This window comes from Camelus dromedarius, chromosome 24, assembly GCF_036321535.1.
Source record: "Camelus dromedarius isolate mCamDro1 chromosome 24, mCamDro1.pat, whole genome shotgun sequence".
Classification (NCBI taxonomy): Eukaryota; Metazoa; Chordata; class Mammalia; order Artiodactyla; family Camelidae; genus Camelus; species Camelus dromedarius.
Window position 1 is genome coordinate 18,997,320 of NC_087459.1, and position 27,965 is coordinate 19,025,284.

The 27,965-nt window shown below is 46.6% G+C and overlaps 2 protein-coding genes and 1 long non-coding RNA gene across 10 annotated transcripts in view; 1 reads left to right on the forward strand and 2 right to left on the reverse strand.

Annotated features, from left to right (window-relative positions):
* The window catches only part of SLC5A11 (solute carrier family 5 member 11), a 56,616-nt gene extending 49,384 nt beyond the window's left edge, over positions 1-7,232 (forward strand). For all 3 annotated transcript variants that reach the window (XM_031433025.2, XM_064478530.1, XM_064478531.1), the window contains 6 exons: positions 1,727-1,834; positions 2,182-2,332; positions 3,999-4,167; positions 4,563-4,778; positions 5,593-5,761; positions 6,928-7,232. In XM_031433025.2, coding sequence (XP_031288885.2) covers positions 1,727-1,834; positions 2,182-2,332; positions 3,999-4,167; positions 4,563-4,778; positions 5,593-5,761; positions 6,928-7,133 — 1,019 coding nt within the window. In that variant the 3' untranslated portion in view covers positions 7,134-7,232. The remainder of the gene's footprint in view (positions 1-1,726; positions 1,835-2,181; positions 2,333-3,998; positions 4,168-4,562; positions 4,779-5,592; positions 5,762-6,927) is intronic.
* Positions 7,233-7,697: 465 nt separating this feature from the next.
* On the reverse strand, positions 7,698-10,621 carry LOC135319167 (uncharacterized). Its single transcript, XR_010377613.1, has 4 exons — positions 10,422-10,621; positions 10,079-10,254; positions 8,164-8,322; positions 7,698-7,962 (listed from the first exon to the last, which is right to left on the reverse strand). It is a non-coding gene; the product is annotated as an uncharacterized LOC135319167 (long non-coding RNA).
* A 4,296-nt stretch (positions 10,622-14,917) lies between these two features.
* Positions 14,918-27,965, reverse strand: part of ARHGAP17 (Rho GTPase activating protein 17) — a 77,837-nt gene continuing 64,789 nt past the window's right edge. For 3 of the 6 annotated variants that reach the window (XM_064478532.1, XM_064478536.1, XM_064478535.1), the window contains 2 exons: positions 22,881-23,498; positions 14,918-15,386 (listed from right to left, as the gene is read on the reverse strand). In XM_064478532.1, coding sequence (XP_064334602.1) covers positions 15,256-15,386; positions 22,881-23,498 — 749 coding nt within the window. In that variant the 3' untranslated portion in view covers positions 14,918-15,255. Of the gene's footprint in view, positions 15,387-19,721; positions 19,771-21,682; positions 21,731-22,880; positions 23,499-27,965 lie in introns of all 6 variants that reach the window. The other 3 variants (XR_010377682.1, XM_064478533.1, XM_064478534.1) reach the window with 3 other exon arrangements.

The window sequence follows — 27,965 nt, forward strand, 5'->3', positions numbered from 1 at the left end:
TGGCCACAGCACCCACTGCCTCCCCCATTGGTGGGTGTTAGTGGAGGGAAGGGAGGGTCCCAGCCTTGAGAAGACAAGACAGTGAGTGGAGAAATTTAACAAAGACCAGCTAGTTCTTGGGCTTCCTAATGGATGAAGGGCCCTGGGGTGACTTCCATTCCTTAGGCGTTAGGCTATTTCAAAAAAGAAAATGAAGAATCAACAACACTAGATTTTAAAAGTCGTGATGTACTTTAAATGTTTACATTGATTCAACTAACAGTTTTAATGCAGATAAAAATATGAAGACGAGACAGACAACCTCATCTGGAAATACTGTCAAACATCTGCGTTCGAGGCCACTTGTGAACTTGAGGCCTCAACTGAATGATCATCATGACACTGATGCTGCATCAGGACCCGGGAGAAGATGGGCAGGAGCAGTGAAGGGACCCAAACTCACCCCTAAACTGAGGCTCGGGGTGCTTTCCACTTGCCTTTGAAGGCGGGCTGGAAGGCAGTGGCACCCATCAGAATGAGGAAAAAAGATGCCTTTGGACTGAGCAGAAAGAGGGCCTGGGAGTTACTTATGGGAGTTATTCCTAGATCCAGCTGGCAGAAGAGACTTGAGAATTTAGTAAGTGGTCCAGCGGAGGCGAGTGGTGTTGGGCTGGCACTGAGATGGTTTCCTTCCCTGAAAGGTTGGACTGGGAGTTGGGAGACCCGTGTTTAAATTAAGCTCTGCCTCCAACACAGCCTTGCTGTGTCCCTTCCCCTCTCTGAAGGTAACAATAATGAGACAGCTACCTTCTCCCCAACAAAAATGTATGGAGTATCTACTCTGTGCTACACACTAGTATAATTAAAAACAACTTTTTTTTTATTGAAGTGTAGTTGACTTACAATGTTAGTTTCGGGTGTACAGCAGATTCAGTTATACATATACATACATGTGTATTTTTTCTTTTCAGATTATTTTCCATCATGTTATTACAAGAAATTGAATATACTTCCCTGTGCTCTACACACACTATTATAATTTTTATCTCCTCTTCTGTCTTCCGAGCGAGAGGTACAGATGGAGATGCTAGGAAGTCAGGGTGGATTTACATTAGAAAATCAGAATGCTGTTTAGGTGAGACAAGAATTGACGCGGAAATGCAGAAAGCGGAGGAGAGAGAAATTCAGAGCCTGGTTGGATTTTTAGGAGTCTAAAATGAGGAACAGCTGTTGAGAAGGGGTTGGGCAGAAAGAGGAATTTGAAAAAGATTTGCCATGTGTCAAGTGACGGCATTGTCCTTTGCAATTCTGATGAACTTAGTAAAGATGTGAATTCTTGGGTCCTTTTTTAGGGAGTGGAGGATCCTGATACAGGACTCTGTGCTGAGACTGGCCGCTAGGTGTCTCAGCTTTATTTGGGTTACAGTCATAATAACTGAAATGTATTCAGTGCTTCCTCCGTGTCAGACTGCGTGCTAAGTGTGTCATCTCAGCCCATCCTCACTATAATCGTATGAAGAGGAGTTGTGTTACTGTCCCGATTTAACAGATACGGCATCTGAGGTTCAGGATGGTTAAGTAAGAAGGCCATGGTTTGTAAAGTCTAGGCTCCTTTTTATGTCACTGAACTATACGCTTATCCACAGTAATCCTATCTCCTGGTGCTGGGCTGTGCCGGGCCAGGTTTTGGCTGTTCCTGGAGCTCTGAGGGTCTGTCTGCTCAGCTCTGGGCTTGTTTCCTCCATAGACCAAGTGGCTTGTGCAGACCCAGAAATCTGCCAGAAGGTCTGTAGCAACCCCGCCGGCTGCTCTGACATCGCATATCCCAAACTTGTGCTGGAACTCCTGCCTGTGGGTAATGATCTCTCACCTCTAAATGGAGTCCTCCGGCGCACCCAGAAAGGAGGACGTTGGCTGGGCTCTCATCTGGGTGGGGGTGTGGACAAGATGGGAGGATGCGGGAGGGAATGGGCTCTGAGCTGATGGACTAAGCCCTAACTGAAGCTCAGGCTATCCAGGGGGCTCTGCCCAGCCCACCCCTCTGAGTCTCTCCTCTTGGCTCCCACCCCTGAGTGCTGCCTCCTCAGGGTTGAACCTGTTGGGATCAGCTGGCCATGGGCCTGGGGAAATGGAGTCACGAGTGAGAGCAGCAGCTGTTGGCAGCAAAAGCCTGAGGCCCATAGACCTCCCTTCTGCCCCCAGGGCTCCGTGGGCTCATGATGGCTGTGATGGTGGCGGCGCTCATGTCCTCCCTCACCTCCATCTTTAACAGTGCCAGCACCATCTTCACCATGGACCTCTGGAACCACCTCCGGCCTCGGGCATCTGAGAAGGAGCTCATGATTGTGGGCAGGTAAAGTCTCACTGGGCGGGGCCGGGCAGGGGTGTGAAAAGTCTAGATATCCAGGGAGGAGAAAGTTGAGTCACCCAGAGGTAGGTCCGACCAGCGACGTCTGCAGGCTGGCTCTCCCCCTCCTCTGATGGCAAAGGTGAAGTACACTAGGACCCCATGTATGAGTCAGTCACTCATTCATTCAAGAGATGTGCAGGGAGCACCTACTATGTGTCAGTGAAAAGAAAAGAGTCAGTTTTGCCTTTGTGGAGATAAGAGAAGAGAAGGATAAGGAAACAGGCAGGTATAACCCCGATGAGTCTTATGACTGGGGAGTCAGGAGACCTAGGGATTCAGAGGAAAAGTCTCCAACCTGGATTGGGTTCTGAGGGGTGAATAGGAGTTAGCCAGGTAAAAGGGAGAAGGATGTTCTGGGGCTTGGGGAGAAGGTTTCTCTAACAAGCTTTCTGCAAAGTCCTGAAGTCTGACGGGGGGAATGAAAATGACCAGAATGAGTGGCACGTACATTTAATGTAAAACACATGCTAGTAGGCATCTTGGGACTCTGCCCCTCAAGGAGGTACATCCAAAGGGCTATCTCACCTATAGGTTAGGGAGAAGTATGACCCCAAAAGCATAATCCATAAAAAAAGAGATGAACTAGACTTCATAAAAATCTAAAACCTTCTCACTTCAGAAGACACCATGAAGGAAACAAGAAGACAAGCCACAGACTGGGGGCAATGTTTGCAAGTCATATATCTGACAAAGGACTTGTAATCTAGAATAATCTACAAAACAAGATAGTAATCTAGAAAAATCACTGCGAGATAGCACTACACACCCATTAGAACGGCTATAATCAAAACGACAGGCAAGGAGGCAGAGAAGTCGGAAAGCTTATGCATCAGAGGTGGGAAGGTAAAATAGTTCAACTGTTCAAAAATAGTTTGGCAGTTTCTTAAAAAGTTCAACATAAATTTACCCTAGAATTGCATTCCTAGAAATGAAACCATATGTCTGCACAAAGACTTGTACACAAATGTTCACAGTGGCGTATTTTTACAACAGCTGAAAAGTAGAAACAATCTAAGTGGCCACTGACAGGTGAAAGAGAAACAGCAGTACGTGACGGCATATCCACGCAATGGGATGTTTTTCAACAATAAAAAGGAATGACATACCGATACGTGATCTGTGAGAAAACTCAGGTTTTTTTGCTTTGTTTTGTTTTGTTTGCTTTAATGGAGGTACTGGGAATTGAACCCAGGACCTCGTGCATGCTAAGCATAAGCTCTACCACTGAGCTATACCCTCCATCCGTGATGAAACTCAAAGACTTGCTAAGAGAAAGAAGCCAGCTGCAAAAGACCGTATATTGTATGATACCATTTATGTGAAATGTCCAAAAAAAGCAAACCTGTAGAGACCGAAGCTTATTTAGGGTGGGAACAGGAATCGACTATAAATGGGCATGAGGGGACTTTTTGGAGCGATGGATGTTCTAATACTTGCTTGCAGTGATGGTTGTGCAACTCTATAAATTCCTCGGAAGTTACTGGATTGTACACTTAAAATTGGCGAATCTTATGGTATATAATATTCTACTTCAATAAAGCTGTATAAAAAAGAGAACTGTTCAGAGAAGACAGCGCTAATGGGGGGATTTCTCTCCATCCGGTACTAGGGTGTTTGTGTTGCTTCTGGTGTTGGTCTCCATCCTCTGGATCCCTGTGGTCCAGGCCAGCCAGGGCGGCCAACTCTTCATTTACATCCAGGCCATCAGCTCCTACCTGCAGCCGCCTGTGGCCGTGATCTTCATCATGGGATGTTTCTGGAAGCGGACCAATGAAAAGGTAGCTCTGGATCAGCCCCTCAGCCCATGAAGATGGGAGAGAAGGTGACCGGAGAGAGGACATGAGGATGTCTTGACTCGGTGTCATTGGAGGGGGATGAGTTCTATATAGGAGATACATAGAGGGTGTTTAAAAAAAAAATAGCAATGAGGGGTTCTATTTTGATGCATTTTTTCATTAAATAGGGAAGCTGAATCAACAGAGAATGATATGTAATTGATTAATTATATGTGAAATGTAAAAAGTAGCTCCAACCCTTTTTGAATCACTGACCCCTGCGGTGACTGTCACTTGAAGGACAAAGTCTGGAAAGGGCTTGCTGAGGTTTGTGGAGACCCGTGCCGGCCGCCTGCGAGCCCTGCACGGGTCTAAGATGGCCTTCCTCTGCTTTGCAGGGTGCCTTCTCAGGTCTCATCTTGGGCCTTCTCCTAGGCTTGGTTCGGCTGGTCCTGGACTTCATTTACGAGCAGCCTCGGTGTGACCAGCCAGATAATCGCCCAGCTGTGGTGAAGAATGTCCACTACCTCTACTTCTCCATGATTCTGTCTGGGGTCACCCTGATCACCGTGTCCACCGTGAGCTGGTTCACACAGCCGCCCTCCAAGGAGATGGTACATCTGGGTTTGACTCTATATCCATTGAGACCCCTCACTACTAGTGACCGAAAACAACCCACGTGACTTAAGTGGAAAGGGCTGATTGTTCAAAAAGCTGAAAAGTCCAGGGCTGGGTTTTAGGAAGAACTTGATTTCAGGACAGTGAAAAGGCCACCAGAATCTGTCTCTCAACTCTGCTTCTAGTCTCAGGCCCCACGTGGGGCCAGCAGCTTCTAGGAATACATACTCTCTTTTTTGTTTGTTTGGTCTTTTTTGGGGGGGGGTGGTAATTAGATTATATTTGTTTATTTTTTAATGGAGGTACTGGGGATTGAACCCAGGACCTTGTGCATGCTAAGCACGCACTCTACCACTGAGCTACACCCCTCCCCCTCATGCTTTCTTAACCTCATTAAGCAAAAGCATAAGCAGTTTTGTCCCAGCATTTCCGGTAAAGTTCCTGATTCCCATTGATGGAGTCAGCTCAGGACACACTGAACCAGCTTAATCCCTGTGGCCAGAGAAATGAGTCAGCTGAATGGCTGATTGCTGGATCCCACGACACCCAAGGGCTAAGGTTAAGCTGTGGGGACTAGAATGAGGGCGGGTGGGATCCCAACAGGGGAATTAGAGTTGTGTGGAAGAAAGATGGAAATGTCCATTGATTCTGAAAAGTGCGGGGACTAGAAACTCATTAGAGGGTGGAGTGGGAGGGTGAGCTTGGGGCAGACTTGGACGTGAAGTCTGAGCTCTGTGTTGGAAGGTGATGGGAGGAAGGGATGACGGTCTCCAGCCCACTCCTCATCTCACAAGTCACCTCTGCCCCTAGGTCAGTCGCCTGACCTGGTTTACTCGCCATGACCCCCTGGTCCAGAAGGAACAGGTGCCACCAACAACTCCGCTGCCTCCCACCCTCTCCCAGAACGGGACGTCAGAGGCCGGCAGCACCAACATCCAGTTCGAGATGGTTCAAGAAAGCACGTCTAAACCCCACAGCAGTGAGTTGCCATGCTCCTCAGTTGCAGTAGGAGCATCATATGTTTAAGGGGACGTTTTCCCATCAGATCACAAGCCAGAAAAGGGAAAAGGGGCAGACTTGGAATTTTTGCATCTCCTGACTCCCAGGGTCTGGTCCTTCTTCACTCTGTGGCCACTGGAAAGGTTAGTAACAGATGCCTCAGGTGGGCAGTGATAGCCAAGGCTTGTTGAGTGCCTACTAGAACCGTGGCAGGAGGGTATAATTCTGGTGTTCTCTAAATGACTGCTTTTAAACTGGCAGCTTGTAGACCTAGTTTGGTTTGGCCCACCTACTATTTTAATAAAATGTGAGTTATTTAAAAATCAAGAGATTTCATATAACACTCCAGATTTCCATCTTCTCTTGAAAAATTGGAAGATCTGGCAACACAGAGCCCATGCAGGCAAAATTGTCTGGAGCTGTAAAGCAGCTGTTCCTTAGATCTGGGATGTGCATTTAGCCAAGGTCCCCACCAGTCCCTACTGTCTCCACAACCCCAAGGTTGTAGTTATTATTAATCATCACACATGGCTTTTAAAAAAAATACTTGTGGATGTGAACCCATGTCATCCCAAAGTGGGGAACCCAGGGATAGATCTAGAAGGCCGTGGGTTCCAAGGAAAATGAGAGAGAGGAGCTTTCTTGGTAGAGGTGAAGAATATTTCGAAATGTTTAGTCGGCAAATCAGCTGCCTGGACTCCGATCCCCTACCTATCTGGTTCCATAAGCAGTTGACTTTGCAGCCCCAGCTCTCGATGGAGAAAGAGAGTTTCCCACAAGGTTGCCCAGCTCAGCCTTCTGGCAGGCAGTGCACCCGAGAGGAGGGAGTCAGATAGAACTGGTCCTAAACCCACCTCTGCCGCTGCTCAGCAGCGGTGTGGCTTCACTCGAATGAGTCTGAGCCTCTACCCCTTCACCTGAAATTCTGCACCTGAAAATGGTGAAAAGTCAGGAAATACCGATCTTCCAGAACAAAACGGTCTTCCGGAATTAAGGTATTAATGAATACCTTCCAGAAAACACACAATTGTAAAACATACAGCATTTATCACAGTGTCTGGAACACACCTGGTTGGTCTCTCTTCGCTCCTGTCTGGGAGACACAGCCCATCCTCATGACCTTTTTATTTGCTGGGTTCTTTTTAGGCGACATGACCGAAAAGCGGTCCAAAGTGGTGAAAGCCATCCTGTGGCTCTGTGGAGTGGACAGCAAGGGCAAGGAGGGGCCCCCGGGCAGGGCGGACCCTGTCATAGTGTCCTTGGAAGAAACCCCGTTGGTGAAAACCCTTCTGGACGTCAACCTCATCGTCTGCGTCAGCTGTGCCGTCTTCCTCTGGGGCTACTTTGCTTAACGTGGGGTGGGCCCGGGGGTCCACGATCTCAGTTTGTTTTCAGTGCCCTGATTTTTTTAATGATGGGAAAAAAAATAATAAAGCTTTGTTTGTTTACCACGAGGCTTCAAAAGTGTTTATGGGCTATTTTCTTTCTTTCTCTCTTTCTCTCTTCCTTCCTTCCTTCCTTTCTTTCTTCCTTTTAATTTAAGGATAGTCAATTTCCGATGTTGTGTGAATTTCTGGTGTACAGCACAATATTTCAGTCATACATATACATACATATATTCCTTTTCATATTCTTTTTCATTATAGGTTACTACAAGATATTGAATAGAGTTCCCTGTGCTGTACAGTAGAAACTTGCTGTTTATTTATTTTATATATATTAGTATCTGCAAATCTTGAACTCCCAATTTATTCCTTCCTACCCCCCATCCCCACCTGGTAACCATAAGTTTGTTTTCTATGTCTGTGAGTCTATTTCTGTTTTGTAAATAAGTTCATTTGACTTTTTTTTTTTTAGACTCCACGTGTAAGTGATATCATATGGTATTTTTATTTCTCTTTCTGACTTACTTCACTTAGAATGATGATCTCCAGGTCCATCCATGTTGCTGCAAATGGCATTATTCTATTCTTTTTTATGGCTGAGTAGTTTTTCCATTGTATATATACATCACCTCTTCTTCATCCAGTCATCTGTTGATGGACATTTAGGCTGTTTCCATGTCTTGGCTACTGTAAATAGTGCTGCTGTGAACACTGGGGTGCAGGTGTCTTTTTGAATTAGCACGTCCACTGGATGTATGTTTGGGCCATTTTCAATATGATGTTTAGCCCTTTTCTTCTGAAAAGAGAATGAAGGTTAGACGCTGGAAAGAGAAGCATACAGCTTCCATGTCTCAAAAGGCTAGTTTTTCACTCTTCCTGTCCATCATGTAACATCAACAACCAAATTCAAAGGAATAGACAAGCAAAGAGACTCCCAGGCCCCCAGGAGCCACATCTCCTGGGCTGAGTGTGAGGACTTGAACCCTCCCCAACTCACCTTCCAAGTGCAGGGAGTGGGAGCTGCATCCTGCCTCCCGCCTTGCGCTGTTGCTGGCTTTGGGTAAAGGAAGAGTTGGTCCCCAAAGATTTTCTCATTGTGAAGCTTGCTCCTCATTACAATCTCTGGAAAGTAGACCTGAGCTGGTGCCCTGGAATCCTGTGCCATGAGGAAATCAGGGAACGATGTGCCCATCCCAAGTTCTGCCTCAGCCTGGGCTTCTCTGCTTGATGCCACACAATGATGCTTCCCTAAAATGAGAAGCCAGGCCGGGCAGCTCCACAATGAGTCGCTGCTGGACGAGGGGCAATGGGGCTTATGACCTGGAGAGCAGCTATCCTGTTCCATGTAGAGCTGTCCATCCGAATGTCTCTGTTCCGGGCCCTGATGGGTGGGGCCCGATGGAATGAACTGTAGGGGTTGTGGGTACCATATGCACAGATGAGAGCAGCAAGCGCAGGCCAGCAGAGTCAGCCCTGAAACCATCTCTGGGGTAGCCAGGCGCCCTGAGATGTTACTCTAGTCCTGAGATTAGCGGGGTTGCTGGGGTGGGTTAGAACCACTCGCTGGCCTGACGACTGGAAGCCCAGACTTCAAAATAGCATGGCTGGGAAACCCTGGGGCTGAGGAGCCACCAGCTCACCCAGTCACTCAGGGTATCTTTTGAGTTCCTCGTACCTGATGAGCTCAACACCTGGCCCAACCTGGTCCAAAGGTAAAGCCTCGACACCTATCCTTGTCAGAGGCCTGGCTTTTCCCCACGGGCCCGAATGACAGCTGTGGGCTGGACCGGGCCCCTCAGTCCTCCTAGGAAAGGACCTGTGTGGGCAGCTGTTGGCTAACGCGGCTGCTATCCAGACCTAAAACTGGCTCTGGGCAAGAGATTGAGCTGGCGTCTGGGGCAAGTGGGCTCCAGAGGAGGCGGAGTGACCCTCTCAAGGGCCAAAGGTGGGGAGTGGGAGGCCTGGGAGGTTTCCCCAATTGGCCCTCAGCCCCCCACCCCCACCAAGACCTCTGCTGCAGCTGGTTGGGGTAAGAAGTGCGTTTTGATGGGCGCTGTCACCGCAGTAGCTCAGGCCGCTGCCACCTTGCCCCTGGCTCACTGCCACCAGCCTCCTGGTCTTTCTGCCTCTAGCCTGGCCCACTCTCCAGCCTTAGGCAGAGAGAGCAAAGCTGAGCAAGCCACTTCTCCACTTACTCCCTGGATGAAGTCCACACTCCTGGGTGGGAATTTCAAGACCCCTGATGGTCAGGCCTCTTTCCAGTTTCAACTCTGACGGCTCTCCCTTTGCACTCTAGGGTCAGCCCATGCTCACGCTGTCCCACCCCTGGGCCTGGTACAGTGGCTGACATCCAGTGGGCCCCATACGTATGGTTATAAATATGCAACAAATAGGTCTTTGCTTCTGCTCTTCCCTCTGCCTAAACCATCCCCGCTTCCTCTCCTGGCTGACTCCTATTCTAGTCGCTGATTGAACATCCCTTCTTCCAGGAAGCCTTCCTGGTCATCCCACACCCACTTTGACAGGAACCTTCAAAGCATGATCACACTTTATCATTGATGGCTTAACCATCTTCCCAACTAGACAAAAAGTTCCATGAGGGCAGGCGTCATTTGCAAGGATGCCTGGCACAGCCTGGCGAATGGAAGTCCTTCAGAACACAGGTGTCTGGCTGCTTGTCTCAGATCCAGCAGCCACCCTACCTGGCCTGGCTGCCCACCCCTGCCCAGGTACCTATGACCAAGGAACACCCACTCTTCCTGCACCAGCTCAGGCCTTGAGGTCTGAGCTCATGGAGGTGACTGAATGGGTGATCCATCACCCGTCCTCTGCCCTTTGGAAACAATGTAACTTCCAAGCCTTCCTTGACCATAAACGACAGTTGCCAGGCTGCCCTCAGGACCAGCTCTCACCTTTGGGAAAGGCCCATGATCAATCACCAAGTCGTGTGGACTCTGCCTCCTGGACAACATCTTCGTTGGTCCACTGCCTCTACCTCAGGAGGGGCCCCACCAGCTCCTCTCTCAGGGGTCCCTGCTTCTAGTCTTGCCCCGACTCCATCCATTTTCTGCACTGCAGCCACGAGGATCTTAAATACAAATACGACCATCACTCTCCTCCTCTGTCAACAGCAGCCTCCTCCCCTGCATGACATCCCAACACGGGGTGTCAGGTCCTTCATACTCTAGCTCCTCCTCACCTCCCCAGCCTCGTTGCCTGCCCCCCCCCATCTACTTCCATGCCCTCACCCCACACCTGCAGCACAAGCCGTTCCTAGCATCTGGAGTGCTTGCCTTCCTCTCCATCTCCATCAAGATGGCCTTCCTCCTATGGGCTCTTCTGGCTCCTGCCATCTCTGCAGTCTCTCCCTGTTTCCTCGGTATCTGTTTGCAAGCTTCCTGGGGGCCGAGGCAACGTTTGTAGGATTCAGGTTGGTTCCCCAGGGTCTAGGCCAGTGTTTGGAAGAGTAAGCCCTCTATATTCACCTGGAGGAAACATAGAAATTATTTTTAAGACATGGCTTCAATTCTGAGGATCCTTGTGTGAAAGCAAAAATGTTATTTCTACCATGAAATGACATTAAAAAAATTTCTGGTCATTCAAATAATTGCTTGATGTGTAGGAAAACTGAATTCAAATACAAGGATAGAGGGTAAAAACAGAACCCTGATAAATTTTTGTTTTGGTTCTTTCAAAAGATACTAATATATATAAAATAGATAAACAACAAGTTTATACTGTATAGCACAGGGAACTATATTCAATATCTTGTAGTGACTTATGGTGAAAAAGAACATAAAAATGAATAAATGTATATTCATGTATGACTGAAGCATTGTGCTGTGCACCAGAAATGGACACAACATTGTAAACTGACTATACTTCAATAAAAATATATTATATATATTTGGCTCAAGTCTACCCTGACATGTGTCATTTGTAATATTTTTTGCTGTCTTTTTAAATTAAAAAAATATTTTTAATGGAGGTACTGGAGTTTGAACCCAGGCCCTCATGCATGCTAAGCATGCGCTCTACCACTGAGCTACACCCACTTCCTTGTAATGATAGTTTGATGTGTGTGGAGGATAGACCCCCAAGGTAACCCTCAATGATCCCCACCTCCCAGTGTTCATGCCCTTGTGTAATCCCCTCCCCCTGAGTGTGGACGGAAATTGTGACTGGCTTCTAGCCAATGTAATATGGTAAAGGTGACGAGATGTCAGCCTGTGATTGTATCATAGCATGGAAACTGTCCTGCTAGCAGACTCACTCGAGAGGCTGTCCTTGCTGGCTGGCTGAAGTCGCAGCCCCACTGGGGAAGCCCACATGACCAGGAACTGCAGGAGCTCTCAAGGAGCTGAGGGCATCCTTCAGATGATGGCCAGCAAGAAGCCAGGGCCCTCAGAGCATGTGGCCCTACAACAACGGGGACATGAATTCTGACAACCTGAGGGAGCTTAGGAACGGGTTCTTCCCCAGTCAGACTTCCAGATGAGACCGCAGCCCTGGCTGACACCTTTACGGCAGCCGTGTGGGACCCAGGCAGAGGACCCAGCTAAGCTGTGCTTGGACTCCTGCCTGACCCTATGAGACAATACATGTATGCTGTTTAAAGCTGCTGAGTCTGTGGTCACTTGTCACATAGCAATAGATAACAGACGGTGTGTGTGGTTTATGGATGCCTGGGTGGCTGTGAGGGGTGAAGCTGGGTGGGGAGATGTGGGAAGAGGGAAGTCTGCCTGCAGAGCTGTAAGGAGGGGTCTGGACAGCTCTGTGCCTGAGGGTGGGTGGAAGAGGACAGCCTCTTTTAGCCTCTTTTGGAGAGTGTATCAAATAGGAGAGATTTGATTGCAAGCAACAGAGACAAACCCAAGAAAGTTTATGCAAAAAAGGGTATTTGTTGTGAAGGTACCAGGGCAGGAAATGCAGAATGGCCTCAGTGATGTGGATGGGTTACGGGAGGGAGGGTGGATTACAGACATATCTAAAAGTGGCTTCCAGAGAAGGTGTCCCAACTCTGCACCACCCCATGCCCTGTTCCCCTTGGCTGGCAGCTTTTTTTTTTTTTTTTTTCGGCCTTTTGGTTGCCTCAAAGCCAGTGGCTTCGCCATACCAGCAGATCTTTCCTCCTTGGCTCCATCACTCTGATATTAGAAAAGTGGAAGCCACTGATCTGAAAAAAACCATCAGTGAGGTGCTACCCAAGCTGATGCAAGACCAGACTGTGAGCCAGAGACCACTTGGGACCCGGGAGTAGAGACGGTAGAGCGGCAACTGTGAGAAGGTGTAGGCTCTGAAATACGGTTACAGACCATTGGGTCTGCCGTGCAGGTGGCAGGAACAGATCACAGGCAGAGAAGCTACAAGGAGGATTTGTCTTAAGACCTTCAAATATGAGCACTTGTGGGACTCACTGGGCTCTGGGGAGCACTAGGAGCTGGAGCCGCAAGAGGAGGACAGGAGTCCTGCATGGAACTCCTAAGGGAACCAGGGCCATCGAGAAAGCCCAAGAATTCAGTCACTCCAACTGCAACTGAACTCTTGGGAATTCACAGGGTCGAACACAGGACACTCAAGGCAGCCAGGGATGCTCTGACCCCCTGCAGTCTCCAAAACGCTGGATCAAGAACAGGCAGGATGGGTGCTACATGCAAGGTGTGGGTGCTGAGAGGAACAGGTCCACGGCCCTGGGGCAGCTGTGGGCAGGGCAGTGGGAGCGGAAGGCCTGAGCACATGGGACTAGACTTTCTATGAGAACTTTTCTGTGGAGAAGGGAAGGAGACAACGTGAAGGGGGCAGATCCCAGCATCACATCACCCTCCTGATGGTCAGGAATGGCCGCCATGAGTTTAGAGGACAGACTCCTTGACCTCGCGGAGGGTGGGTCTGGTGAAAAGAGGATCCACCGAGTGTAATGCCAGGGCAAGGTGACAGCAGCGTGGCGACTTCCCCAGCAGTGGTCACCACGGCTCTGCAGCAGCGGGGAGGTGCTTCCACCGTGATGCAACTACAGCTTTGAACACGAGCTGAGCCGCCAAGTCCCACACCATGACTCGTCCGTCCAGGAAGATGGAGGGTAGCCACTAACACCGGTAGGAGTCAAGTTAAGTTTCATTTTTCTTTAGATTGGAGCTGTTGAGGTAGGGAGACTGCTACAAACAACAGGGGAGTGAAAACTGAACACCATTCTTAAAATAATGAGGGCATTGGCTGTTTTAGTTCAGAATCAGTGATAAAACACATGCTGCATTCTGGGGAGGGCGTTCATCTTGGACTGTCCCTGTCTCCAGGCACCAACACCGTCTCCTCAGCAAGCGCCATGTCCCCCCTTCCTCCCGGTGCGAGCCCAGGCATCATGGGGGAGGCCTCTCCACGGTGCTGTGGAGACGCCTGACTGTGGGCAGCTGGGCTCCTTGAAGAAGGGGTCAATGCTTACGGGTGACGGACACCGACACCTTTGTCTTCTCTACAGGGTTTGGCTTGTTCCATAGATGAAGGGGGCGGGTAGAGAAAGAGAACAGCACAGGGATGGTGCAGGAGGCAGGAACAAGTGAGTCTTCAGCAAACACAAATTTAAGATATAGGGGGAAATGGACTTACAGGTACAGATTTTCAATGTAATCACTAAGAGCAGGGAGGTCTTTGGGGTACAGGAAACTTCAAGAGGAAAAAGTGGTTGCCCTTTTCAAGTTCAAACTTAAGTCAACTCACAGTAGAAGGAAGTTCAGTGTCTTCTAGGCAAGGGACAGGTCACTGATGCACCGAGCAAGCAAGTCTATCACTTCAACCGCTCAGCCACCAACATGGCAGCAGGTGTCCCAAGAGAAGATGCCAAACCTGGGCCACGGAGAGGGGCTGTCATCAGAACAGCCATCCAGACCATCAGCCTCACCTCGCTCCAGTGCCCCACACAATCTTCCCAAGTATTTCAATCCTGGGAAAGAAGATTGGAAGACGGAGCTCCCCCGATAAGTGATGCTCTGGCTCCTGCAATGAGGTTGTGGGGCTGAGTTACTGGGAGTTGGTCTCTGGGAATCTGAGTGTTTCTAGACAAGACAAGCGTCTCTGGACAAGAAAGAGGATCAGGACTGGTGAGAGCAGAGGAGAAGCCTTACCCACAGAACTTTCGCTGAGAGACAGCCAGTCCGGGAGGTCTCTGGGGCACCCAGGGGGCTGGTTTCACGCTGCGACCTTGCTCTCCAGTCTTTCAAACTTCTAGAGTCACAACTGGACCCTCACAGGTCCCATCACAATTCTGTTTAGTGAAGTGACAACACGCACATGCACACACACTCACACACACACACAATCCACAGCTTTGCCTCCAAGAAGGATAACGTTTTCATATAAACCACAGAATATATTTAATTCAAATTAAACATGAAACTAAAATAATGTTCGGTCCTTATCAAGTAGCAATTACATTGTTTAAAAAAAAAAAAAACAAAGAACAGTACATTTCTCGCTACATTCTGACAATCCAACAAGGCACAGGCACTCCAGTTTGCTGAGGTGACGGATCCAGCAGTCACCACTGATGCTCGTGGTTCTGACAGGGTCGGGGAGACACAGAACATACTTCATACAAAATGATTCTGCAGCAAGTCGGAAGGACGGGGACCTCCCTTGGGATACATAAGAACGAAAGTCCCAGGAGCAGGAAAGAGGCGACTTGCGTAATGGATGCATTTTATTACATAGATAGTTAACGCGTTGCTCTCCATTCATTCCAAGTTGCCGCTGGTACCGTCTGTGTTAACAGCGGTGACAAAAGCTTCCTGCACATCTCGGCAATGGTACTCTTTCTGCTCTAGGTATTTCTTCTTTCTGTTTTTTTTGTTTGTTTGTTTTGGCATGATTCTTTCCCATGTAAAGAAAGCCAACTTCTTCAAGACACAGGTCATTCAGCTTTAAGTGTCAGCCTCCGCTCTCTCCTCGGGCTGTGAGAAGGCCAAGTCCTGCGTGGTAAGGCCTTCTTCCTCCCTCCACTGAAAGCTTCTCACTGTTTGGTCTGCGAAGATCAATGTCTGCCTGCCCCTGTTCCACTCGCCAGGGTGGAAGGGGTCAAGGGCGGGGGCAGCTTTCCTCACAGGGCGGTACTTTCTGTGTCATTGTCCATATCCAACAGAATGCGGCCGGGCAAGTCTTTGCTGGCTGAGTCTGAATGCATTTCAGGAAAGATGCTGCGAAGCGGTTCTGAAATCCTAGAATTGGAGTCTGGACAAAAACACGGGGAGACACGGTATCAATGCGTGGTAATGCCCAAGAGGCCGCCCGAGGTGCTCTGAGAAGAGGAGAAGTTGGAAAGATGGAGAGTCAGCCCATGCACACACACTCCCTTACTAGAGGCACCATCAGCCCTTAGAAGTTGTGTCAAGCCTTTGAGACCCCAGGGGCAGCCGCGTGGCACAGCTCCACCTCCTGGCGCTGGTGGTCCTTTGTGAGCCCAGGGCAATCCTCAGAGTTGCAACCCCCAAAGGATGTGCTCGCTCTGATTGAGGAAAAGAAGCCTTACTCTTACTCGTGCCTCTAACACACTGACTGAAACGCCCTGACAACATCTGGGCTGTGGGAACAGCTCAGCTTCACTGGAGAGAGTTCCTTCCACTGAGGCTGGTGAGTTTCCTCCTGGTATTAATGTTATGCCCTCAAGTTTGGCACTAGTGACATTTGGGGTTGGATCATTCTGGGTTGTGGGGCTGTCCTGTGCACTGAAGGATGCTTAGCAGCCTCCCTGCCCTCTACCCACTCCATGATGGTAGCACACAGCCCTCTCTCCTTCAGTGTGACAAGCAAAGAGGTCTCCAGACAATGCCTAATGTCCCCTGGGGGCACAGTCCCTCCAGGCTGACAATCATTGGGGTAAATCACCAAATCTTCCACAAATATTAATTTTCTCATCTATTTCTAACACTTGTATACTTATAATTCCTTTTTCGTGTCTTATTATGTTGGCTGGAACTCCTTCCTCAAGATGGGAAATACTCCTGTGCTCACAAAGACACCGTAACCATCACCTAGTGAGGCGGTGAGTCTTATATTTTCTCCCTCATGAACAAACACTTACTGAGCATCTACCACATTGTACCTGTGAGGACACAACCGTGAACAAGCCAGACACAGCTTTAATGAAGCCCACAGCCAAGTCAGGGAGAGAAGTCCTAATTAAGACAGAAGGATTTGTTTCCCAAGTAGATCTGTTTCTGCAAGATCTGTTTACTTCCTAGGGCGTCTCTTTTCTACCAGTGACTCCTGGGTTGGCTGACCCATCCCTCAAGGTTTCCTATGCACCTCAACTCAGAGAAATTGCTAGGTTTATAGAGGTGCAAAAGCGTGTAAGAATTCAGGTGCTGAATACCCTTTCAGACAATTCAAGTCTTACAATAATTGTAAAACCAATTAAATGGTGCTGAATTTCACTATCTAATGGTACAGTCGAGGGTGGTCTATGTGTACAGAATAAAGGCTGTCTCAGATTTGTCCTTGGCAGAACAAAAGTCAACGAGGGTAGGACCATGTCTGTCTGGTTCTCGGTGTATCCCCAGTGCCTAGAATAGTGACTTAAAGCACTGACTGAAGCAGTGACCCAAGGGACTGTTAAAAGCAGACATTTAATAAATGTTGTGACTGCCTGTCTGGATGGATGGGCAGAGGGACAGATAAAAAGTCATCCAGCCCGACCATCTTTCCAATTCTCCTTTCCTATAGCCTCATGTAAAGAAGAAGCCATGTTTTGAAGACAGCCCTGATACAGAAAATTCATTGCAAATTCAATCCCTTTACCATTATCCTAACCCAACAAGACAGACAGTGCAATCAGCCAGTGTCTCTTCTTGGCCCGAAGAGCTTGCAGGGAAGTACCGGACTGATATGCCTGGTGGGGGATGCACAGTGCAAAGGGGGTGTACATACTAGTTAGATTTCTACTTGTTAATATCCGTTTACATGCAGACTAACATCTATCAGCCACAGACCTTTTCTGGAGGACAAACTTGCTGTCTTTTTAACGTCACAAATAAATAATCTCTGGCTTTGTACTTCTCTGAATTTTTCTATTACGATGAATGCATGTTCCTTATATACTCAGAAAAAAAAAAAAAAAGTGTGGTGGGAGCGTAAGGAACATGCCTTCACTCCACCTCCTGCCTGCCCTGTCCGGCAGGTGCGTCTCTTTCCCCAGCCCCTCTCTCACTTTCATATGAATCGTTTCTTGAGAGAAAACGACAAATCTGTTTACACACAGAAAGCAGTAAGAATCACAGCACGCGGGCAGAGCCAGCTTTCTGAAAGAAAAACCGCAACAGCTGAGCCGCTGGTATACTCGACACGGTATGAAGTGCTCCACACGCGTCGTCACAGCATCTCGCTGAATCCCCGGGAAACCACCCTGAGGCAGCATCAGAGCCACAGTAAGGTGAGAAAGGGAGACTCGGAGAGGCTGAGCTCTCTGTCCAGGCATCGAACGGAGGGTCAAAGCCAGGCTGGTCGGGCTCTGCCGTCTGGTTCTTAATATGCAGAATGCCTTTCCTCCTCCCCAGAGGAAGCTGTGGGTCCCACGGTGAGGGACCTGGGAGAGAAGATGGTATCTGAGGAGGTCATGGGTTGAGTCTTAAACACTCGGGTTCGTTTTAGCACAAGAGCGATAAAGGTTATTTTAGAAACGTACCTGCAGGAACCCTCAGTTATTTATTTATTTTTTTAAAATACCTCTAAAAAACTTTCTGGCTATGAATTTTCAAGGTTCCGTTTTTCATTACATGCATTCCAAGAAGGGCTGGTCTCTGAGCACACTGCTGGGAGCTAAGCTCACCTGACAGATATTAAGTTTAAAACCAAAAGATAAGCAAAAAAAAAAAAAACCAGAGGCCCAGGTCACAGCCGCCATGCACAGGCAGAATATGACGTGGCTTGCCACAGATCTGGGGCGCTGACAGATGTCACCTGGGTCCTTTGTTGTTTGAGCATCTGGATCCAGGAACTAGGTTCTCTGAGGGTCAGAACGGTCATTCTCTTATGGTTCTAGAAAGTTTACTTGTCACTTCAACAATTACGATTATGTGCTCTAGGTTGTAAACCTACCCTTCAAAAAAGCCAAGGTTATTTTGATAGTCACTTGGACGGGTCACAGATCCAAACACATCCTTGAAACTGAACGTTACAGGAACAATTGCAGCGTGAATCCACCCCCTCCCGATCTTTCATCCTTCTTGTCTAAACTAGAGTCTGGGGGAATGACTTCCTTCGGTTCTTTATTAGTTTTCTAGGGCTGTGAGAGGCCGACTAGTCTATAAGAGACTTTGAGCCAACTTGTCATTATTTCAGTCAAAGGAGAGATTCTGCTCAAGTCTCACTGGATATTTATCTTCATACGAGTCTGATGTCTATTTATTAAAAATAAAGTGGAAGCAGAAGCAGAAGTCACTTAAATGTCTAACTACGAGAAGTTAATGCATCTGCTTAATGAAATTATTATGCAGTCACTGAAAAAGATGGTTATGAAAACTACATTATAACATGGGAAAGAGTGTATGAGGTAAAGTGAAATAAAAACGCAAGATCAAAATCTGTATGTGCCAAATAGTTACGATCATGCACCCCTCCTTTGCCTTTCAGGGAAAAAAAAAAAGAAAACCTAGAAAGGAAAAAATGAAATATGAAAAGTGGACTTTTTCAATCTTGGAAGGGTGATTTCGTATTATTTCTAGTTCCCCAATTTGCTTTAGGATCTGAACTTATTTTTAAAAGGCATTACTTTCATGATATAAAAAGAGTTTAATTTTAGAGAGCCAAGACCGTGAGGGCCAGCACAGTGTCGGGTATCTAATGACAGTAATGTGCTTTCTTCTACCACCGCGCAGCGGAAGAACGACCCTGAGGGAATTCTGGGGCTCACCAAATTAAGAAATACCTGTTACTCCAGAACACTGTCTTTTTAACCCACCACCAACTGGTGTATCAGAATCAAAACATAAATGCCTGGGCTCCAGACCGCCTGCGTCTGGGTCCAGGCATATGAGTTTTTAAAATGGTGACATGCGAACCTCGTATCGAACTCTGGTTATCTATTTTTTCATAAAAATGATCATAAATAGTGACCATTTATTTAGACCCACTGTGTAGTAAGAACTGTAAGATGTTTTTTGTATGTTATCTGATGTAACCCCTTTGAAAGTTATTCTCACAAATGTCACCATTTTACAGATCAACCAGGTTGTGCCATGACTGCTGTTACACGGAGAGCTGAAAATATAACTCAGGCGTGTGTGATTCTGGTGTGGGCTCTTTCCACTACCCCTCAAGCCTGCCTGGTATAGAAAAGACTGGAAGTTAAAGAGGTAACAAGGTGACCAGCTGGGGCACGTCTGTGAGCATGCTTAGTATTCGGAGTCATTGACAGCAAGCACGACGCGGCCAGCCGCCTGGAGTGCATGCACTGTTAGTGGGGATGCAAGCAGGCAGGGTTAGAGTGACCGGTTAACGACAGGCATTAGTGCGCAAACATGATCATAACGTAGCAAAAACGCTTCGGCCAATCAGGTGCCTTTTCCTTACCATTACATATTCCAATTTCAGTTCTTACTGAATATGGCAGGTCATACATCTAAATTATTTAATAAAATGTTTAAATTAGAACACTCTTGGCTAAAATCTATTACTTTAAAAACAGCAATATGTAAACGCTCTTCCTTGCGAAGCTCAAATCCTACTGCTTTCTTGAGGGACGATGAAGAAGAGATTCGAAACGATGGACAGCAGAGTCCCTCCTTTCTCTGGTGCAGGGCTGCCAGGAACTGGCGGCCAAACCTGTTTGGCAGCAAAAATCTCCCGCAAGGAGCTTATCTTAATCTCCACCCCCCCCCGCCATAATTCAGTTTTTAAGGTCAAATCCTCTAAACGATAACGAATAACCTGTTTTCAGGAATTTGTCTGTACAGAGTTTTCCAAGTGAAATCATTATAAACGACTACCTGTCCAAGGAAGTCACATTTTTTTTCTTCCTGAAATACCCAATGGCTTTACCCGAGATCGGTTAATAGCAGCATGATCAACACTAGCAGATTCATGAATCCTTTCTTTTTTTTTTGGAGGGGGTGTAATTAGGTTTATTTATTTATTTTTAACGGAGGTACTGGGGATTGAACCCAGGACCTTGTGCATGCTAAGCACAGTGATCTATCACTGAGCTATACCCTCCCCCACCGCAGATTCATGAATTCTATTAAATTCTAGCTTTTTGTGCACTTCTAACGGCAATCTACGGGATTTTAAGAAATTAAAAATTAATTCTGTAATACAAAGATAACTGTGGTGACCTGTGGAATCTCCTGAGTTAGGAGAATTCAAAGCATAGATTGGTTTTCAAATATTTAGCTCATATCCTAAGGAGAAGCATCAATAACATAAAATTTCACTTATCTGACAATTGTAAAGTACAGACCATTACAGTGTCATAGCAGATCAATAAAATAACCTTCTGGAATAAATACACCCCAGATAACAATGGTATTAAAGAATAGCCATTAATTCTAGTTGAGTCTAAACAAAAGGAATGTTTGGGGAATAAACTTCTGATGTCTCATAAGTACTGAAGTGTTAAAAGGCTCAGCCTTAACTAGGGTTTAGTCATTTCACTCTATAAGTGACTTCCACACCCAACTGGGCAACCCCAGACTTTTGGGTTTATCATCTAGGAGTCAGGAAGGTGTAATCACACCTATGCCCCACTCTGTGTTATAAAGACTGCATTCTTGTTTTCCCCTTCTGGTTTCTACGGAAAGTTTTGGTCAAACCAAAGCAGTGAAAATTCTGGCTAAGTAGCCCACTGACAGCTTAAGGCTCAGATCAGCTGATTAAAGCAGTTATATACACAATGAGAGCCTTATGCCATCCAAATATGGACCTAAAGGCAAAATTCAGATGACCCTCACGGTATCTTTCAAAAAGCTCCTATGGTTTAAGAAAGCAAAAATGTAAGTAAGCCATAATGCAAAGAAATTTAGTGTGGGATCTTTGGAGGAAGATTTTTTTTTTTTGGTCCTGCAAATTTCAAACACCAAATTAAGAAGCACCATGCAGTTAACTTGCACTAAGATGTAAAATTAAAAATTAAAAGCTTAAGACACAGGGGACACAATTTTCTGTGCTAACTGCACCCGAATCCTCTTTGGTTGGATGAATGCTGACCGGCCAGTCAATGACAGGGAAATCACCCCGAGGAGAGCAGAACATCTTTGAAGAGCTTACCAGAAAGAAAGGAGACAAGTCTTACTATCTTATCTGAGCAGCTGGAAATCGGCTTGCAAGCTACTGACATCTACCTCTTGAATTCGGAGCATTGCAGCTCAAAGTGCTTCTGATAAAAACAAAAAGTGATGTCTACACGCTACAGAACGGATGGCAGGGGGTCAGATGGCTGCTCCTGAGCACAAAGTCAAAAGCACGTATGCAAAACACGTATGCTAAGCAGGAGCATTTGGGGCTGCGGGCAAGCTGCTTGGGGGGTGGTTACAGACCTTAGTCCTGGAAACCTTCCCCACCTGTGAGGGCACTAGGAAGGGCATCTAGTGGGGAACAAACAAACAAACAAACCAATGCGACTTTGTTTTAAAAAAATAAAAGCTGAGGTGTCATCAGAAAAAAAGTTAACAATTTACAACACACGCGAATCACACATTATTCTCCTGAAAAAAAAAAAAAGTTATCAAAAGAGAGACTAGTCGGTTAACCCTCACCATTTCGGGTACCAGTTCAGGGTGTACCTTTTGCTCATTTTCAGCAGAAAAGTCACTCTGTACGGTTGGAGGGCCCAATGATGTATTTTAGCTTCTTCTCTAAAAACAGCCCCACTTCGAAAAATTTAAGACTAGGCTGTTCTAAGAAATGATTCAAAGCTCCTAATTACCATTTTTAAAAACGCATTAAAAAAAATCCATCCATCCCATCCTTAAATCAAATAGTAAAGTAGAACACTTGGGATGGAAATATTTTTTAAAATCGTAATTAAATAAAATAGTTATGCTCTAGACTGCTTATTTTGAAAAATTCCATTAGGTAGGTAAAATCTGTACAATCTTCAACACCCAAACCAGGTTTCCATGGAATGATGGGGAAATCTTGATTCTTCTCTCCTTTGCCAGGAGAGGCTAGCACTCTCATAGGGTCATGCCCCCAAATCTCATTTCCCAGGGCACCCAGTTTGGCACAAATCACGTTTTTCATGGTTATACTGAAATGCTTCACTTACTATGAATATTTTTACTCTTAAAAGGAAAACAAGCATTTTAATGGGGAATTCACTAAGAAATCAATGTCATGCTCAAGCTGCACAATACCTTCCCCCTGGATTAGGACATTAGACCTAGAAAAATGTAACCATAGACGGTTGTAAACACAAAATGAACCTATAAATCAGGGGGTGGCAAACTCCAAGAACCAGGTAGTAATTTTTAAGGCTGTGAGAGCGTACGACCTCTGAGAAGGCTACACAACTCTGCTGTTTTAGCACAAAAGCAGCCAGAGATAGTATGTAAATGAATGGGCGTGGCTATGTTCTAATAAAACTTTACTTACAAAAATTAGCTGGGGGCCAGATTTGGGCACTGGCTGTAGTTTGCCCACCCCTGATAGAAATCAAAGGCTAAATGAAGGGGAGCCCTGCAAAAGCAAGGTCGAGTGGAGAGGGGGAAGTGTGTGAACCCATTGCCTACTCACCCGTTACTATTTTGGAAGCGGTGGGCGCTGCGATGTTGAGGCTGCCCTCGCCGGCGGGGTGGGCGCCGGGAGGGTGCGGGGGTGGCGGCACGCTGGGTCGGTTCCTCGGCTTCGGTACTGGTCTCGGTCTCGGTAAGGTTCCGTGCAGCGCCGAAGCCTCGGGGTTGCTCACCGCCTGGGTCTGGGCAGCCGGCAGGCCGGGGTGCTGCTTCCCTAAGGGCGGGGTGCTGGGGGGCGTTGGCGTCTGGGGAGGGGTGTGGGGTGCCTGCTCGAGTCCGTGCTCCCCCGGCAGGGCGGCGGGGGCGGGCGCGCCCTGGCTGCCCGGCTTGGAGAGCGCAGCCGGCGTGGCCTGCGTGGGGGGCTGCGGCGGCGGGTGATTGGGAGCTTGTATCGGAGACAGGCTGCTGGAGTACCTCCGGGGTGCAGAGGGCTGCGAGGCGGCGCACGGCTGGCCCGGGGCCTGGCCCGGGGGCTGGGTGGGAGGGGAAGGGCTTCGGGTGGACGGCTTTGGTGACAGGCTGGGGGGATGCTGAGACGTTCCCGGAGAACTCTGGCCCCCGAGATGGCCAGGAGGTGGGTTTCCTGGTTTCGGGGGTGCTGGAGCAGGTTTTTTAACGGCTGCACAAAGGGAAAACACCTCTCAGTAAGAGCAGCCCGGTGATGGCCAACGCCCTCTGAACCAGGGCACCGAGGTTAACCTCGCCGTGTGAGCCATGCCGAGATCAGTACCCACCACCATGCGGTCTGGTGACCCTTCACCCCGTGGTCCGCCTCCCCAAAATCCACAGTCTGTCTCACCATGAGAAAAACATCTGAAAAACGCAAATTGAGAGACTGTCTTCAAAATGCCCGACCAGTACTCCCCAAAACTGGTGAGCCATGAAAAAACAAAAGAAGCCTGGAAACTGGCCCAAACCAAAGAAGAGTAAGGGGCTGTGAGGAATAAATGCCATGTGCTCTCCTAGTGGGAGTGAGCCAGGGACAGAAAATGGCTGTTAGTGGAAAAAACGGGTGAGATTTGAACCAAGCATGGAGTTTAGTTAGTAGCAATGTACCAAAATGTAGCAGTGTTGGTTTCTTAGCTGTGATAAATGTACCAAGGTGATGCACGATGTTAAAAACAGAGGAAAGTGGAAGGGGGGTATAGGGGAACTCTCAGACTATCTTTCTAACTTCTCTGTAGATCTAAAAATTATTTGGGGGTTGGTTAGTGCAGTGGCAGAGCACCTGCTTAGCCTGCAGGAGGTCCTGGCTTCAGTCCCCAGTAACTCCACTTAAAAACAAGCAAACAAACAAACCTAGTTTCCTCCCCACCCCTGGCAAAAATAAATAAATAAAATACATTTTAAAATTAAAATTATTTCCAAATAAAAAGGTTATTTTTTAAAAGTACATTATACACATATAGGTCTTTAAAGACCTCTCAGTTTAAAAGTTCAATAATTAGAGCACTCAGTGAATAGAGGCTGCCTCACCTATGTGGAGTCTCTGCTCCAAACCCACTTGGCATCTTGCCGGTCAGCACCCTTCTCTCGAGAGGAGAAACGCAGAGAAGCAAGAGCAGCTAAGGAGGGCCCCCTAAGCATGACTGGTCTGCCAGTACATAACCCTGGCCCCCTGCCCTAAGCCATCTTCTTCTAGAGAGCTTGATTTTTTTTTTTTTTTTTTTTTTGGTAACAGAAATTCTATGAATTCCAGAATCATCTGTGCTAACAGATATATTCTAAATAAAAGTACAAATCTGAAGGCTGCCTTAGAATTACTTCTCTAAGGAGAGCCGAGTCACATCGCTGTCGTCCCTACACCAGCTGAGATCAGCATCACTGCCGGGTGGGAATTTGGTACTGAGGAGGGCAGGGTAGGAGGGAGAAACAAGTGTGGAGACTGATTTGGGGCTGGGAGGGGCGGGTGGAAAGGAGAGACGTTAGCATTTCTCAAATTCTGCTGAGATCCTACTAATCCCCTAAGAAAGGGAGAGGGAAACGAAGGGAAGAATGAACGTGTGTCATTCACTTAACACGTCACTGGCACCGGCTGGGCTCTTTACATAGACTGTCTCATCGGAGTCTCATCAACTCTCTGCCAGGCAGGCATTGTTATATCCATTTCACGGTGCAGGAAACGGAGGCTCAGAGAGGTCAAGTGTTTGTAAACGGTCACACAGCTGCTAGGTGGCAGAACAGAGGCTCCCACCACGGCCTGTGGCCTCCCTGGACTCTTTTTACCTCTCCCTCTTTCCTACACCGCCTGGCTCCCTGTTCGCAGGGCTCAGAATTCAGAAATGGAAAGGGTATAAAGTCTCCTCTGCTCTGCTGGCCTAGAACTTTTGACCCTGGAACTTGGAAGAACTTTTCCCACAGCAAGCTGACAAAGGAAAGAATCTGGAATATTAGCAGTTCTCTAGTTATTATAGGCAATTTAAAAAGAAAAGTTTGCAGCTCTCTGTTCTCAGCAATATTAACGGTAAATTCACATTGAATAAAAGATCATTCCTGACCTTTAAGGGTGCAGAGGGAATTAGGAGAGGACACATGAGAGTGGGGTGACAAGGTCCGAGTCCCAGGTGGAGGCCAGGCTGGGAGAAAGGCAGGCCTTGTCTAAGGCCACCTATGAAGGTGCCAGGAGACTGAGCTGGGGTCCGCGGTGTGGGGCACGGCACACAAAGGATCAAAGTCTTCCGTGAGGAAGCCTGAGATCTATGATTGCAGGAAAAGGGAAGCAGGAAAGACTCCTAACGGGGCTATGAGGGAATCTCAACTGGAAAACATGGGTATAGCTGGCATCCAGGGAGAAAAGACCTAATTTCCCGCAAGCATCAGCTGGGATACAGATGAAGATGATGGTGGCTTGGAGGAGAACCTTCTTAAGATTTTCCATTAGCGACTTTGGTTGATAATAATGTGTCCATGTTGGTTCTTCAATTGTACCAAATAAATTCTGCTCAATTCTGTTGTGAACCTGAAACTGCTCTAAAAGAATAAAGTCTATTTAAAAAAAAAGAGATTTTCCATTAGCAAAACTGTTATTTATTCTATTTCCCTAGTCCTGTTACAGAGAGAATAATAAAAGAATATGGACTCAGAAATGTATTCTTTGCTCATTTTTTAATTGGGCTATCTGCCTTTTTGCTATTGAATTGTATGAGTTTCTGATATATTTTGGATACTAACCACTTGATTGGGGTAATTATTTCACATACATTAAATCATCACCTTAAAAAAATAAATGCAACATGGGATTCTGGATTGATGCTGGGCAGAAAGAAAAACTTTACAGGAAAGACTGGGGAAATCTGGTCAAAACCTGAAGTTTAGCCAATTTCACTGTATCAATGTTAGTTTCCTGATTTCAATAGTTGTTCTGTAAAATGTTAAAATTAAGAGAAGCTCAGTGAAGACTATATGGGCATTTTCAATACTATCTCTACAATTCTCCTTAAGGTCTAAAATTATATCAAATTCAAAAATATGTGTCATTTTATATTGAAGACCACCCATACGCCGATAAATGCAACTGGGAGTTAAGACACGGGGCATCCTGGTTCACAAGGAATTTAATTGGCTTTAGCCGCCACCCACGAGATGCTGATACCACTCCCCCTCCTGACTGTGACAACCAAAAACATCTGCATCTGCCAAATATCCCAAGTCGTTCTAGATCTAAGAGGCACCTGGAGCTCCGAGACCACACATATTTACTGAGGGCCCTCTCTGTGACAGAGTCCCAGGGATAGGAATATTGGAACGTATGGGGTAGGTAAAATCCCAGCTATGTGAGAGCTACAAAGGAAGACTGGCAATCTACTAAAAAACAAAATAAAAAATTTCAGATGGAGAAAAATGCCCTGAAAGGAATAGAGTGACATGATAGAGAATGACTTGTGTGATTGGTAGGGTTGGCAGTGGTCATCAGCTCAGACTGGGCAGTCCAGGAGGGCTCACGGGGGAGGAAGGTTTTGAGCTGAGACCTGAATGATAAGAAGCAACCCCATGTAGAATGGAACAGAGAGAGCAGGAATTAATCCACGCCCATCTGGTCAACTGATCGTCAACAGGGCACCAAGAATACACAATGGGGAAAGGATGATGCTGGGAAAACTGGATACCTGCATGTAAAAGAATGAAACTGGACCCTTATCTTACACAATATACAGAAGTCAACTCAAAGTGGATTAAATACTTAAAACGTAAGACCTGAAACTGTAAATCTCTGAAGGAAACACAAGGGGAAAGTTTCATAACACTGGTGTTGGCCATGATAACAAAAACAAAAATAGATGTGTGGAATTATATCAAACTAATTAGCTTCAGTACAGCAAAGGGAACAATCAACAGAATAAAAAGACAACCTACAGAAAGGGAGAAAATATTTTCAAGTTGTGTATCCGATAAGGTGTTAATTTCCAAAATAATATAAGGAACTCCTGTAACTCAATAGCAAAAACACTAACAACCTGGTCTTAAAATGGACCAAAGACTTAAAAAGACATTTCTCCAAAGAAGAGATAAAAATGGCCAAAAGTTGCATATGAAAAAGTGCTCAACAGCACTAACAATCAGGGAAATGCAAATCAAAACCAAAATGACACATTACCTCACACTTGTTAGAATGGCTTTAAAAAAAAAAAAAAAAAAGACCAAAGTGTTGGTGAGAATACAGAGAAACTGAAACTCTTGTACACTATTGAGAATGTAAATTGGCACAGCCATTAAGGAAAACAGTTTGGAGGCTCTTAAAAGAATTTAAAAATAGAACTACCATATTGATTCAAGAATCTCACTTCTGGATATTTATCCAAAAGAACTGAAATCAGGGTCTTGAAGAAATTTCTTTTTGCACACTCATGTTCACAGAAGCATTATTCACAACAGCCAAGATGTGGAAACAACTTATATGCCCAATGATGGATGACTGGATTTAAAAAAAAAAAAGTGGTATATACATAAAATGGAATATTATTTAGCCTTAAAACAGAAGGAAATTCTGTCATATATAACAACACGGATAAACTTTAAAGCCATTGTATTGAGTGAAATAAGCTAGTCACAGAAGGACAAACACTGCATGACTGCACTTATAGGAGGT